Genomic DNA, 16,254 nt, shown 5'->3' on the forward strand with positions numbered 1-16,254 from the left:
GATTATCTCAATAGATGTAGAAATATGCATTCTAATGAATCTTCATGAGGCCACTGATACCTTCACAGGGTCCTGTTCTTCTTTCTTTCCATGAACCCCAAATGGTGGAAATAATCCCAACCAAAGAAGTGTCAAATTATCTAAAAAGCTGCTCAAAACCCAATCACCAATCATTTTGTGCAATGTATAAGAAGGAAACAAAGGAGAACCCAAATGTTAAAAGATTTCATTGCCCTGAAGAAAAGAAATGACTTCCCAAGCTTCTAATGAAGCACAACATAGAACACATGAAAGAATCTTTCTCCAGAAGTCTCAATATTACAGAAACAGTTCCTGAGTCACTGGATAGTGGTTCAAGAGAATAGTAACACAAACGGTGTTTTTTGTAATTACATTTTTGAAGGAGTAATACATTCACGTCACTTAAATTCCAAAAGGTACAAGAGACCAAACAGCAAGAAATTGCCTTTCCTTGTCCCTGAGCTACTGAAGTACATTTCCTCACAGGCACCCATGATTTTTGGTTTCTTGCAAACCATTCTAGAGACTTTTATTAGCATATGTAAATATCATAGGAAGTTTAAGTGGAATTTGCAGCTGAGCTCAAAGATAATAAAAATTCTACTCCAAAATGAGACGCCAGACTCCACCATTCAGGGCGTGCCAAAAAAGAGGTGGGAGAAAAGTGGTTAGATTATTTTTAAACCCACATCCACGCTGAGAGCATAAAAGAGTTGGAAGTTGACAAGCAGAACATTTTTAAAAGTAAACTTTAAATTTCTGAATAATATTAGAGTTACAAAAAAATTGTAATGATGGTAGAGGGTTCCTCTGTGTATCCTTCACTCACCTTCCCCTAATGTGAACGTCTTGCATAACCATAGTATATTTGTGAAAAGATTTAACATTGTCACTAAACTACTAACTAAACTACAGCCTTTATTTGGATTTCACCATAACATCCTTTTTCTATTCCAGGATCTAATTCAGGATAGCACATGGCATTTAATTGTCATGTCTCCTCTTTGGTCATGATAGTTTATGTTTTTTGTAGAGACAGTGTTGCTATGTTGCCCGAACTGGTCTTGAACTCCTGACTCAAGCCATCCTCCCACCTCTGCCTCTCAAAGTGTTGGGATTACAGGTGTGAGCCACTGTGCCTGGCCTGTGACAAGTTTCTTAGCTTTTCCTTGTTTCTCATGACCTTGACATTTCTGAAGATTCATAGTCAGGTATTTTGTAAAATGTCCCTTCATTTGTAGAATTTCTCCATGTTTTCTCATGATTAGACTACAGTCAACAGGTTTTTGGGAGACTGCCACAGAGGTGAAGTGCCTTTCTCATAGAATCCTATCAAGGAACACGACAACACTGGTGAAGTTGACCTTGATCACCTGGTTAAGGTGGTACCTGCTGGGTTTCTCCATGTAAAGTTGTTATTTTTCTCTTTTCCCTCTCTATTCCTTGGAAATGAGTCACTAAGCCTAGCTCACTCTCAAACGGAGAGAAATTCCACCTCTTGGAGGAAGAAGTAAAGATTTATCCCTTTCGCCCGGAGCAGTGGCTCACACCTGTAATCCTAGCACTTTGGGAGGCTGAGGCGAGTAGATCACTTGAGGTCAGGAGTTTGAGACCAGCCTGGCCAACATGGTGAAACCCCGTCTCTGTTAAAAATACAAAAATTAGCCAGGCGTGATGCTGGGTGCCTATAATCCCAGCTACTCGGGAGGCTGAGGCAGGAGAATTGCTTGAACCCAGGAGGCACAGGTTGCAATGAGCCGAGATCGTGCCACTGCACTCCAGCCTGGGCAACAGAGCAAGACTGTTTCGAAAAAGAAAAAAAAAGACTTATCCCTTCCCCCCATTTATTTATTTATTCAATTATTTATTTATATCAGTATGGCCTCATCAACATTTATTCTTTTCTTTGGGTTATAATCTTAATTGTATTATTCAATCTATTCCAGCTTTGGCCACTACGAGGCATCTGTGTCCTTTTGACAAGACTTATTCTTTTTCTTTCTTGAGCACTTCCTTACTTTCTGATGTTACAGGATGATGATACCAGACGTAGCTGGTATTTTCCTTATCCAAGCCCTAGAACCTGGCATTTCTCCAAAGAACCCTTGAAGACCGATGATTAGAAACCATGATCTGGGTATTGGGTATGGTGGAGTATTACTGATTCTAGGTCCTATAATCGATTCTAGGCCTTATAATCGATTCTAGTATGTAATTTCAGAATTGCTAACCATTATACTGTATTGTTTAGGGAATTTTTAAAAAATGAAAAAAACAATTGTTAACCAGTAGCTATTTGATAAACAAATGTACTATCTGGAGTACAGTGTTTATGTACAGTTCCTTTTGTCTTTAGCTTACAGTATCTAGTCACAAAGCTGTTTTCCAAAGTTACTCACATTAGCTCCTTATTAGTAATTTGTCACCCTCTACACTCTATCCTAAGATCTCCTGACATCTTGATTTTAATTTTTATTTGCATATAGTAAAATCTACTCTGCACAGGTGATGACAAGTACAGAGAATCATTGGAAGAGTAATTCTGAAGAGTTGAAATTTTTTTTTTTACTAGACTTGTCATGTGACTCCATCCCCATTCCCAAGGGGAAGAGGGTAAAGGGTACTATTCCTAAGTCAGATGAGAAGCGTTTCATGGAAAACTCAGAGAGCTGAGGGAATCCCCTGGCTTAAGGTCTGAGCCACCCCAAGGAATCTGGAGGGTGAGCGGCTTTAACAGCAGAGCAGAGAGCTACAGCTGGGGAGTTAAGAGCCCCCAGGGCATTTGTCAGGGCAAAGGGTGCAGAGGGCTTCCTGGGGTCTAGTTGTGGGCTGCATGTGCACAAGTCCCAGTGATGGGTTGCCACTGATCGTGTCTAAGACAGCCCTGTAGAAGGCTGTGGGGACTTTGGCAGAAGGAGCTGGAGGTGGCTGCTCTCTGAGGTAGCCCCAGAGAACCTAAAACATGCCCATGAGGGAAAGAGCTGACCGGGACATCTCCCAAGCCCACAGAATGCTGGTACTAGTATCAGACAAGTAAATGTGTTCCTGCTACTCTTTTCTTCCTTCACTTTTGCTGCACCAGCCCCTTAGACAAAACCTGTTTTAGCAAGCTGGGAGAGGAGGGGAGGAATAAACAGAGAAGAAGAACAGCTGACTACAGCCTCCTTCCTGGACTGTGGCCTTCCCACTTGCTCCTGGGCCAAGTGTGCAGGGGGCAGAAGTCTGAACCTCCAATCAAGTGAGAAGTTTATCCCATTGGGCTGAATATTTTTTAATTTTTTAAAAAAATGTTGAGACAGGGTCTTGCTCTGTCACCAAGGCTGGAGTGCAGTGGCATGATCACAGCTCACTATAACCTCAAACTCCTGGGCTCAAGAGATCCTCCCATCTCAGCTTCAGCTAGGCCTACAGGCATGTTCCACTATGCCAATCTAATTTTTAAATTTTTTGTAGAGACATGGTCTCGTTATGTTGTCCAGGCTGGTCTTGAACTCCTGGCCTCAAGCAATCCTACAGCTCTGGCCTCCCAAAATGTTGGGATTGCAGGCATGAGCCACTGTGCCTGGTCTGGGCTGAACATTTTAATTATTGAATTGAAAGTGTCTGTCACAACTTAAAGTGACTCAGTATGTATTATCTAAAAGTTACCAGAGAAGCCTTGGGAATTGCCTGTGTTTTTATTCAGGGGCAGAAAAAACTAGTCTCATTGAATACATTTAAAGAGACAGAGAAAGACAAAAATTAAATTGCTTTCTGACTACATCCTGTAAGTCATGCTTGATGTAATGGTTATACAAGCAAATATATACCTAAATGTATATATTTATAGATTTATATATACTTATATTTTCCACTTTTTATGCAAAAGACAGTATACTGCACACTGTTCTATTATTTTTTTTTAACTTAATACACTTCAGAATGTAAGGAATTCCTCTTATTTTTACTGAGGCAAAATTTATATACAATGAAATGCACTGATCTTAAACATAAAATTAGAGACTTTGATAAACATATACATCTATGCAACTACCACGCCTTTCGAGATTTAGAGTATTTCATTAGCTGGGGTAGGGATGCATCTTTTTTTTTAGGTGGAGTTTTGCTCTTGTCGCCCAGGCTGGAGTGCAATGGCACGGTCTTGGCTCACTGCAACCTCCACCTCCCGGGTTCAGGTTATTCTCCTGCCTCAGCCTCCCCGAGTAGCTGGGATTACAGGCGCCCGCCACCACACCCAGCTAATTTTTGTATTTTTAGTAGAGACAGGGTTTCACCATTGTTTGCCAAGCTGGTCCTGACCTCAGGTGATCTGCCTGCCTCGCCCTTCCAAAGTGCTGGGATTACAGATGTGAGCCACCACGCCCGGCTCACAGGGATGCATCTTTAGGCCATGGCCTGAGGTTTCTTCACCACTTCTGCTTCTCTTCTTCCCATTAGCAAAGCTACTCAAACTTGCAGGAAGTCATTGGGTAAGCTGCCTGTATATTTAGATCACCCTGTATACGGAATTCAGCTGAGCAAACCACGCGGTGACATGCACAGGCACCTATGTGGGAGGGTAGAACTAGAATTTACTGGGGGGAAAATATCCATGCCTTTTAGATTTTGAATACATGAGGGATTCAAAATACATTACCATGTTGAACACCAAAGTGAAAAAAGATCTATTTGCTTATCTTCTGCAGTGCTTTTTCACTGCTCTTAAAAGCTTATACCTAGGTCCACAAACTTGATATTTAGCCATTACTCTAAAAGGGTATGTTATACCTCACATGACCGACAGACGAGGAAGACACAATCAGTTCAGTCAAAAAGAGGTATTTAGAAAATGTTCTTTGGCCCTATAGCCACCCTTCTCATGTTTTCCAGCTTTTCAGTCTTGGCACTGCTATTCCATGATAAATATGATCATTTTCACCTTAAACAAACACTTGCTTGTGTAGGAAAAGGGAATGGAGCCCTTGAGGCGATTTCTCTCTCTCTTTCTGTCCAAAAAAGGCCACTCAGTCAAGGGTTTTGTCTTTACTTGAAAAGTTAGTATTGGAAACATTTGCATTTAGGGTGAAAAGGACTAGGGCCGGCTTGAGAGTGAGAAGAAATGGTGCTATTATGACACAGGGTACGGAGACTCTTTCTCCCAGCTTAATATGAGCCTAGGAAGGCCACTCACCAGTCAAAATAAAACCAAGTCTTGACTCAAACATAGATGCTGCTTGGGTTTGAATGCCAGCTTTTCCGTTTGCTGGATGTATGACCTTAAACCTTTCTGCATCAGTTTTCTCAGTTGTAAGATGGGATGAAAACAATACCTACAATATAGACATTTTCTGAGGCCCAAATTATGTTAAGGGTTTAGAAAAGTATCGAAAGCTCAATAAATGTTTGCTATTATCATCATAAGTATCAAGATATAAGCTTCCTGTGGAATTACAGTTGCCATCCCATTTATAGTTAAGAAGAGAGTTTATCCAACTCTGGTTAAATTACAATCTTAAAAATTCCATTCTCTTTCAATTCCATCTGTAGTTACATCTACAGTTACAAATTGTGTTCTTAAAAAAGTCCTCCTCTCCAAGTGCTAGAGAATTTTCCTTCTACCTATTACTAAAACAGTCTAGTTTTTTTAAAAATTGGGTTCAGTATGTTTCATTAAGATGTGTTTATGATACCTTACATTTTACCAGAATGTAAAATATCATAAACACATTTACAATTACCAGAATTTAAAAAATAAGATATTATAGGCCAGGCGTGGTGGCTCATGCCTGTAATCCCAGCACTTTGGGAGGCCGAGGCGGGCGGATCACGAGGTCAAGAGATCGAGACCATCCTGGCCAACACGGAGAAACCCCATCTCTACTAAAAATACAAACATTAGCTGGGCGTGGTGGCATGTGCCTGTAGTCCCAGCTACTTGGGAGACTGAGGCAGGAGAATTGCTTGAACCTGGGAGATGGAGGTTGCAGTGAGCTGAGATCGCACCACTGCACTCCAGCCTGGGTGACAAGAGCAAGACTCTGTCTCAAAAAAAAAAAAAAAAAAATTATAGAAAAATGAAATGGGTATTCTCCTCAGCAAATAGTTATCTCGTCCTTCAATTACTTACAACTTGGAGTATTTATTTTAGAAAAGAATATCACAAAATGGCTATTTTCTGCCTCCAATGTGATTTAAACCTTCTCAAGTCTTTTTGTGTTTGTGAGCACCTGCCAGTTCAGCATTTTTCAAGCTTCACTCGCAACCAGTTAGAAGACTATGAAATACATTATTTTTAAAAAGGCAACAGAATAGTAACTAAGAGTATAAATCATATGTAATAAGGGTAAATGTTGTTTTGTGAGATTTCTAGTTTTGTTTTATATAGGTAAGGACATATGAAGGTATGTGCATACAGGAGTTGGGATGTAATAAATTTCTTACTGTAAGTCCCAAACAAGAGTTCAATAAACACCATCCTAGAGGACTGGAATAATGCTTTGTTTTAATTAAATCATCATTATTTCTCAGGGATTTTTCAGAGAGGTCTCCTACATTGTAAACATACTCACATTTTTCAAAAGAATGACAATTCAAAATCAATACAAGTTTTCCTTTAGTACATCTCAGCATCATAATGGTGGCAATAAACACTCATTGTATTTTTCCCCTTAGCCTTCTCCAAGGTATAAACATGAGCCATTCGCCGTGGCAATGCAACCACTGCTCTATCATTACAACTTTATTCTACAAATATTTGTAAGGTGCCTACCATGTGCCAGGTAGTACACTAATTTACAGGGGTGAATAAGACCTTGCAAGGAGCCCACCAAGTGTACTCTTGATAAGGACCTGTGCTTTCTGTTTTCATTGAGAAGAAAGGTGTGGTGATCACTTGGCCTTGTCCATCTGGTCTGTTTCTTATGAAGATATCTAGAGCAATAAAAACTAACAAAGTCTAATTGTGATCAAAAGCCAAAAGTAAACGATTTCTTTCTTTTTCTTTTGAGACAGAGTCTCGCTCTGTCACCAGGCTGGAGTGCAGTGTCGCGATCTCGGCTCACTGCAACCTCCACCTTCTGGGTTCAAGTGATTCTTCTGCCTGGGCCTCCCAAGTAGCTGGGACTACAGGCACGTACCACCACACCCAGCTAATTTTTGTATTTTTAGTAGAGATGGGGATTCACCACATTGGCCAGGATGGTCTCCATCTCCTGACCTCGTGATCCGCCTAGCTCAGTCTCCCAAAATGCTGGGATTACTGGGGTGAGCCACCATGCCCAGCCAAAGTAAATGATTTCTACTTTGCAATAAATAGTTGGAGTAGAAAAAAATACACACTAATTTATAAAATCACCCTGTTAGTAATAATTCATATGTTACTTCTTGCTAGCTGTAGTGTTCTTTGAAGACTACGTGTATTGCTGAGTTTTCTCCTTATTTAGCCTGATTTCTAATCCACTATCCATAGGCATACTGCAAATAGTCCCTCCATGTTTTTATCCCTGGCCTCCATAGACTGTAAGCTCCCTGCAGGCAGGGGCTCTTCTGATATCTCCTTCCCACAATGCCTAGAAGAGTAACAGATGCACACCAAGTACCCAGTAACTTTTGTTTAGGGTTAAGGAAAAAGTATGGAAGCTTTTACCTTGGAGGAACTGGTAGCCTGGGACACAGTGAGTCTGCTTTTGGACTGTGGGTGTAGTTGAAGGAATTCAAACTATAAACACACAGGAAGGACCCTGGAAGCAGAACACACAGACATTATACCTTCTTTCCAGGTGAGTCAGTAAGGAAACCACAGCCATGTTACAAAACCAGAAAGGAGAAAGAATCAACTACAAGGTCTATGGGTGACAGAAACACAAAAATAATAGGCATACAATCTGAGGTCTAGTGAGGGCCTCTCTTCCTTACTTTCTCTTCAAAACCCCAAATTCAAAACTAAAAGTTATATGATTGGTCCTAAAATAATCTGAAGCATATTTGAAAACAATTTCTTGTAGAAGCTTGATAGTTTAAACCTGGCTTTGCAAATAATTTTTAAAAGTCTGGCAAACCATTTCTCAGGCAGATAAAATTCTAAACAGTGGACCCAGTACAAGGTATTTTAGTTATACAAGTGCTTCTGGTACAACTTGTGATATCCCACTGCTCAGTGGAAGTATCTATTGGCCCCGAAAATCTCATGAAAAGACCAATCTGTCGGCAATTCTACCCGCAGCCTGCACGTACATCTCTAGGACCGGAAGTGCCCACGAGCATGGAGCTCTCTGACTTCCTTCTGACCCCGCCTTTGGGTCTCAAACGTGGGCTGTCTCCTCTCTCTCTCTGTGGATGACCATTCCCCTGCAGTGGCAGGGAGCATACATGGAATAGCTAGGGCTTCAGATAAATCCAGATAGAACAAAAATAACCTGAACAAGCTCAAGAGAAAATGCTTACGGCCTTTCCACACAAGAAGAGGCACCCACAAGGAAGTAAAACTTCCAGCTTTCCAGAGAAAGCAGGGTCAGGATAAATGATCTCATCTAGGTCCCCACAGCTTACCCCATCATGGGGAAAAGAACAAACCAGGCCTCAGTGCCTACCACTGGTGTTTGCAAAGAGCTGGACCTCTTCCAGGGAGTCAAGCTGCTCTTCAGGGCAGTTGGATACACAGAGGGCCATGCGGTTGAGCCGCGTACCTTTGACTTCCAGGTTGCAGGAATTCATAAAGAACACGTGTCTAGGAAATAGATGAAACAGAAGAATGTGTTAGAGCATTGCCTCTTACTGGTCTTAATTGTGGGCCTTAAAAAATATTCACATGCTATCAAATGCAGGGATCACTCAGGCACACTTTCATAATTGTTTCAGCATAATTGAACATTTATGATGCCTACTGGTGGTCATCCATGAAGCTGTGCAGCTTGGAAACTATCTAAAAACATTAACAACGCTTTATTTCTCCAGATTTAGTGTTGTCTAGGGGATAACATTAGGGAGTTCTCTGAGGAAAAGAAGCGATTGATTAAACTGTCCATTGATCGCTAGATCAGGCCAATGCACAAACTATTCAATGGACTCCACGGAGAACACCTTTGTACGCAAGAGTGTTCAAATATGCTTCAGAGAATAACTGAACACAGGGAAGTGAGAAGTGGAAAGGAGGGGGCCAAGGCTGGGAACCAAAGGCTTGTCTTTCCCCCTTTCTCCCAGGTTGAGAGCCAGGACACTCAGAAGAGCCCTCCTGCAGCTCCCCAGGGGCAGCATAGAGGGGGGACAAGAACGAAACTGGTGTTGCCATCAGCAGGTTATGCGCTAGTAGCCACAGCTTCCAGACCCTTGCCCACCACTTATCCAGGCTTCGAGACTCCAGGAACGGCAGAGGAAGACCCTGTAGGCTGCCCTCTATGGGAGAGACCTTGAGAAGGGGTCCCAGAAGGTTTTTTTCCCTCCTGTTGGGGATGGGAGAAAGGTGGTGCAATAGGAGATGAGGAACAGATTTCCTGGGTGTGTGATATACACATTTTTGAAAAAGTTTAAAAATTGGCCTCCCAGGTTCAAGTGATTCTCCTGCATCAGCCTCCCGAGTAGCTGGGACTACTGGTGCCCGCCACCACACCTGGCTAATTTTTGTATTTCTAGTAGAGACGGGGTTTCACCATGTTGGCCAGGCTGGTCTTGAACTCCTGACCTTATGGATCTGCCCGCCTTGGCCTTCCAAAGTGCTGGAATTACAGGCATGAGCCACCACGCCCAGCCCCATCTGAATCTTTCTAAGTGTACAGTGACATTAGTATATTCACATTGTTGGGCTATCATCACCACCATCCATTCACAGAACTCATCTTCCCAAACTGAAATCTGTACCCATTAAACATAGGTTCCCACCCTCTTTTCCTCCAGCCCTTTGCAATCGCCATTTTACTTTCTGTTTCTAGAAATCTGACTACTTTACATATCTCATATAAGTGGAATCATACAATGTTTGTATTTTTGTGACTGGTTTATTTCACTTGGCATGACATCCTCAGGGTTCATCCCTGTTGTAGTATGTGTCAGAATTTCCTTCCTTTTTAATATTTCATTGTAATGTACATATCACATTTTGATTATCCATTCAACCATTGATGGACACTTGAGTTGCTTCTACCTTTTGGCTTTTGAGAATAATGGAATGTATACTTACTTCAACCAGGAATGACTGTTTGTTGACACTGCATTATGAACACAATGTGAAATGGGAGCACATGGGCATCTAAGTCGCCCTTCCTCCTCCTGTCTTCTTTGTAAGTGGCTCTACGAGTGCAGGAGAAAATGCCCCCTAATTAGTCCATGCCCAGAAAGAGCAAGAGCCCCCTTAGGAGCAACACACAGGAAGATAAGAGGCTTAGTCTGAGATTTGTATTTGGTGACTCCAAACTTATATTCAGGATTTATTTAGATCCTTAGGATTTCTCTTCTAGGAGCTACTTTTATTATTGAGTCTTAAAAATCTTTTTTTGGCCAGGTGTGGTGGCTCACGGCTGTAATCCCAGCACTTTGGGAGGCCAAGGTGACAGATCACAAGGTCAGGAGACGGAGACCATCCTGGCTAACACAGTGAAACCCCGTCTCTACTAAAAATACAAAAACTAGCCAGGCATGGTGGTGGGTGCCTGGAGTCCCAGCTACTTGGGAGGCTGAGGAAAGAGAATCGCTTGAACCTGGGAGGCAGAGCTTGCAGTGAGCTGAGATCTCCCCACTGCACTCCAGCCTGTGTGACAGAGTGAGACTCTGTCTCAAAAAAATAAAAAATAAAAATAAATAAAACATAATTTTTTTGTTCTGTCATGTGAAGCAAGAGCTAAAATCTTAAAAATTCTTACAAGGCAGTCTCCATCTTAGAAGCTCATGGTCAGGGATTTCTCTCCCCTCCAGGGGATTCCCATCTCTTCTCTCCCCTTTCTGTTTCCCTGTGGGAGGTGGGGTAAGGGAGTGGGGGGAAGAATGCAACATCGCAGTGCCATAGCTGGGGCAGGGGTGGGACACAGGTCCCCAGCGTTCCAGGTGGCATTCGGGTATTTCCACATAGAAACAATGTGTGGATGATGTAGGGTTCAAACATATACGATTGGTAACATTCTGATTCATTATGGAGAATAATAGCAGCAATTAACATTTATTATACGTTAGCTCATGCAGTGTCTCATGGGTCCTTAAAACAACCTTGTGAGGTAGGTATAATAACTAGTTTAGAGAGATGAAAACTAGGCTTTGAGAGGTTAAGTACTCTGCCCAAGATCACACAGCTGAAAAGTAGCATGGGCTGAATTTGAACTTAGGACTATGATTCTAAAACTTGTACTCTTACCTGTACTACACCCAGCCTTCCTTTTTATGAAATAGGCTGACAGAGTTTTGAATGGGAAAAGTTTCCAGGCTCTAAATGATGAATTTATACAAAGTTTTGAGGTACAGCTCCTTACAGACTGGGGACTTACTTAGGTACTTACTTTTTTAGGGTCATGTCCTGCCCTGAAAGGGGGGCCCCTTCCACGGGGGAGTTCTTCTTGCCACACACATTGCCAAAGCTGTCATAGCCGAAGAGGAGTCTTCCTGCGGCTCCAGCCACCACCGAGTAGCCCATGATAAACACCTGGCAAAACCGGGGGCATATGAGAGCCTGGCCAAAGAGCTGAGTGCACGGTGCCCCACACCCCTGCAGATGCTGATATAAAATGGAGCCTGGTGGAACATGAAGCTCTCCAGCATCACACCCCTTCGCTCCGTCAGTAAGAGTGTCAGCAACTCCAATCTATCAGCATCCTGCTCCTCTGCTACTTATACATTTAGGTAGAGAGAGAATCTAATCCACTGAAACAGATTTCTCTCCATTCTTACCTCTTTGTGCTTTTTAACCTTTTCCTTAAGAATCTATCATTTTTCTTTTTGGTCTAACTTTACTGGGACAATTCAATTTTTCTTCCCTTGAGGTTCTTGCTTTATTTAAGTGCTTCAGGGCTATGCTAATTTTTTCCCCGAGGTTTTTTTTTTTTTCTACTACTTTTTTTGTTTTTCTTTTCTTACTTTTAGGGGATTCTGCAGAAGCAACACAGTTGATATGTACTGAAACACTGTTCACAAATCTGCAAATAGTGTTTTGGAGTAACTGCTTAAGACATACAAAATAAAGAACCACAGGAATTCTGTTGGACAAGAACATCTTGCGATCTATCATCATTTTTATCCACTCTCATAGTGAATGTGGAATATTCGAAATTTCAGTTCAAACAACTGTGCCATTAATATATACTGACAGGCTCTCTGCCAAGAATGAATATGTATCTTCCCATAATGCAAACTTAGTAAGTTTCCCAGTACTGTATACAATATATAGGATACCATTTAATACTCTATATTGACAAGTTCATTCCAGGAGAACAGATATAATACACTATTCATTAATATATAGTATTGATACCTTATGCTGCAAAGGTACATTGTCCTAAATTCAAATACCTTCTAGACATTCTGCATTTATTACTAATTTAGAAATCAAAATAACAAACATTCTTCAAGTGCCCAGTGTGTGCTTGAGACTTTGTTACTGGGAGACACAGGAATGACCAGAACCTACTCCTTGTCCTCCAGGAACCCAGCCTAGAAGGCAAGCAGGACTTACGGGCTGCAGACCTCCTGGGGAAGGAGGCTCCCTGTCCTTCCCTTCTCCAAGATCCTAAGTCTAACTGGTCAGATTCTAGAATGAATGGGTCACCTTTGCTAGTAGTGTGTGTCACTCACCCTTTACCTAAAGGCTGTGGAGTAGGTGTGACTCTGTTTGCCGATGTGGCTGGCATGGCAAGCTGACTGCGCCTTGACATGCTTGTCTTGTCCTTTCGAGTTGGAGTGTAGTAAGATCTTGACTGTGTTTGGACTTAGAGGGAGGAAAGGGGTCATGTGCTTCTGCCCAGCTCACCAGTAATCGAATAACAAAGTGATGTCTTCCATTTACCATCATTTTTTCCTTTGGAAAGCCTGTGGTGAAGAATGGAAAGTTTTTCTGGGTGGGAGAGGTGGGAGTGGTTTTTGAGGATTCCTGAGTCCCTGCTAATAAAACAATGACTTTATGATTATTATTTTTTGTTTTGTAGAGACAGGGTCTCACTTTATTGCCCAGGCTGGTCTTGAACTCCTGGCTTCAAGGGATCTTCCTGCCTCGGCCTTCCAAGAAACTACTACTATAAACCTTCATTGTCCTAATTTCAAACATACAATTGCGATTCTATATGAAAGGTGATACAGGAGTGTGTACACTGGTCTAGTGGGGCCACCAAGGTAGTCACTGTCAACCGTGCCTGCAAAATCAGGAAAATGGAATCTTGAGGGATGAATAGGAAAAGGCACGGTGGGAGAGGATACTGGAGGGGTAAGTAGAGGCAGAGATAGTTCAGATTTTGAGACTTGTGCTTAATGTTCCTTGTGCTTAATGCAAATATAAACACAGGCTGGTGCTGTATTTGCAAGAACCATATCTGCTTATAACTTCAGCTCCTTCCCCCAAGCCTTTGTCCAGCCCTAACTCAGGGCACACCATCACCAGTCAGGACATCTGTCACAAGACCTGAAAGCCAAACAACGGAGGCAGAAAAAAAAAAATCCAAAAACAAAATACTCCTTGCTCTGTTTTAAATACCTGCGAATAAAAAATGTTGCAAAAGATACTAAAAGCCAGTGAGCTAAGGACTCTGACTCTAAAAACAGAATGCCATAATGAGAACTTGGATATATTAAAACCTTCAGACTTATTTTGCAAATGAAATGTAATTTTAAAGCAGTTTCCAGCTCCATGCCACCTCTCAGCTGGTTCACAATTCTTCAGGCTGTGATAGGTCATCTACAAAGCCCAGGATTCTCAGCTGCTGGGCTGAGAGTTTGGTAGTGAGGTTCTAAGTTGAAGCTGTGGAGGGGCTAATTCAGATCATTAAATCACAATAACAGCTTGAGGTCAAAGCTGCCAGGCACAAGGCAGGCCAGCTGCTCCCTGCATTTATACAACAGCAGTCTCAAATAAAAACACCAACCATCTGTGAAGTTAAGCAGAAGGTATTGTAGGTGCACTGTCTCTCCCAGCTCCTAGGGGAGAGTTCCAACGTAAGCAACAAAAAACATCTAATTATGTGTTTCAGACCTAACCTTCCACTGTGCCTGTAACCAAGCCTGTCTATGTGAAACAAATTCTTTTCTCACTTGGAAAGAAGAACAAACATGATCTTTTAGGGCCTATTCAGATGAAATTCTTTTCAACAAAGGTAATTACTATCTGGTAGTTATTACCCTGCTCTATAAATTAATCATTTACCATGCAGCAAATAGCATGCCTTAGCCTGGCATGGATGATTTCGTGAAAGTGGCCTTTGAAAATGTCAGGTGAGACGTTTTCTGCTGTTACCTACAATTCTAAGGTTAAGTATAAAAGCAGCAAGATTCGGCTTCCAACAGACTCTCTCAGGATTATAACCGCACAGCCTGATGGAGTTTACCAGCAATCATACATAATCTCGAAATTAGAGTGGGAAAAATCATTCCTTGTTAGCTATGGTTAACAGTATTGGCTGCTAAACACAACATATCTCGTGTGTGTGTGTGTGTGTGTGTGATGTTCAGCTAAAGGAAATGCAATTTATTTCTAGGCTTACCCTGGCTTTTCCTTTGTTAAAGGTGCACCAAAAGCTTGAGGAATATTTGATTTGGGGGTGTGGCAGATGGTAAAAGAACTTCAGTAAGTTCGGATGGTAAAGGAGACACATTGGCCTTACTAAATAGCAATCACATTGCAAACTGTTAATTCCCATTTCCTAATGGAGTCACCCCTTAGAACATGGCCTGTAGCAAAAAGCCTTTCTAGCGAGTCTGGGACAAGAATTCTCCCGAGTACTAACTGATGTTTATTGTGGGTTAACGGCAGAAGTCTCTCACTGCACACCAACTACGAATCACATTTGGGACAGAGTTATTTCCAGACGTGCACACACACTCTGGCCTCTTTCCTACCAAGCACCCACACTTACCAAACCAGTCCAAAAGAGAAAGAACAGGAATAACCATGCCGTATCGGTGCATTTCCTATAAATCTGGGGTCGCCACTCCCTTTGCCTAGGGGCTCCTTCTGCAGAAACCTTCCAGAAAAAGGGAGAGTTGAGAAAAAGAAGATAAACAAGTGGACTCAACCTGGAAACCGAACCCAAATCTATTCGAAGAGTGGTCAAAGTAACCAATCTTTTTCTAAATTTTTAAAATTAATTATTTTTTTTTTTTACGTAGCCACCAGAAGCTCTTTCACACAGCCTTTGAAACACCTGCTCTGTGTGGAGCGGATGTTAAGCCCCCTGCCGCCAAGTGCTTACCTGGAGGTGCACCTGAGGGCGAACCCAAGTTTGCGCCCCGCGGCCCGCGTCTCCCTCGCCTCCGCCCCAGCACTGGAGCAGGGTCCAGGGTCCTCCCCGCCAGGTGGCTCCAAGGTACTAAGCGGGGGCGTGATTCCCGAGGCGCGGGAAAAGCGGAAGCGTCCGGCAGGGCAGGTTGCGTGCAGGAGGGAGACCCGACCCTTCCCCGGGGCTCCTCCCCCGAGGGCCGAGGCTGCGAGCGCTTACCAGGTACTCGGCGCCCAGGCAGTGCATCGTGCGCTCGCCGGCGGGGGCAGGTGACTGGGAGCCGCCGCCGCCGCCTCCCGTACGCCGAGACGCAGCGTCCGCGAGCCGGGGCTGGGGCTGGGGCCGGGGCCGGGTCGGGGAGGGGCGGGCACGGCGCAGCACCGCCTCCTGTTCGCCTCTGCGCCTGGCCCGGTGACTGCAGGCGCTGCGGTCCACTGGGTCCGCCTCTTCCCGGCATGGGTTTCTGCCCAGCTCACCCTCTGTCAGCTGGGGTCCTGCTCTGGTGGGAGGAAGAGGCTCAGACGCTTCCCTGCCCTCTCGCCTCAACCACCTCGAGGCAGCGTCTCCCAGGATGTGCACTTTGACGACTAAAGCTGAGCCGGCGCCGCCACGGCCTTGGGCGGGTGGTCGGCCTCTGCCCTGAGCAGGAAGTAGAAAGTCTCAGCAGACCCTTCCTGAGGGCCGAGCAACACTGTAGTGGTGTATTCCACATAGCAAACAGGTAAGCAGCATTTACTGTGTGCTGGATTCTGTTCTCACTGCTATTGTTATTCCTAATCTACGGAGGAGGGAAACTGAGGCACGGCCAGCGGTGATGCAGCTTGTTCGAGGAGACACAGTAGGTTGTGGAGGCAGGAGT

General features: G+C 43.3%; 1 protein-coding gene across 6 annotated transcripts in view; it reads right to left on the reverse strand.

Annotated features, from left to right (window-relative positions):
- The window catches only part of SLC44A3 (solute carrier family 44 member 3), an 80,917-nt gene extending 65,179 nt beyond the window's left edge, over window positions 1-15,738 (reverse strand). For 2 of the 6 annotated variants that reach the window (XM_032155311.2, XM_032155310.2), the window contains exons 1-5: window positions 15,615-15,738; window positions 15,033-15,140; window positions 11,478-11,620; window positions 8,589-8,725; window positions 7,646-7,739 (exon numbers count right to left, since the gene is read on the reverse strand). In XM_032155311.2, the coding sequence (XP_032011202.2) occupies window positions 7,646-7,739; window positions 8,589-8,725; window positions 11,478-11,620; window positions 15,033-15,140; window positions 15,615-15,641 (509 nt within the window). In that variant the 5' untranslated portion in view covers window positions 15,642-15,738. Of the gene's footprint in view, window positions 1-7,645; window positions 7,740-8,588; window positions 8,746-11,477; window positions 11,621-15,032; window positions 15,141-15,614 lie in introns of those variants that run through there. The other 4 variants (XM_058439849.1, XM_058439847.1, XM_058439848.1 and 1 more) reach the window with 3 other exon arrangements.
- Between the last annotated feature and the right edge of the window lie 516 nt (window positions 15,739-16,254).

Source organism: Hylobates moloch, unplaced genomic scaffold (assembly GCF_009828535.3).
Source record: "Hylobates moloch isolate HMO894 unplaced genomic scaffold, HMol_V3 SCAFFOLD_5, whole genome shotgun sequence".
Classification (NCBI taxonomy): Eukaryota; Metazoa; Chordata; class Mammalia; order Primates; family Hylobatidae; genus Hylobates; species Hylobates moloch.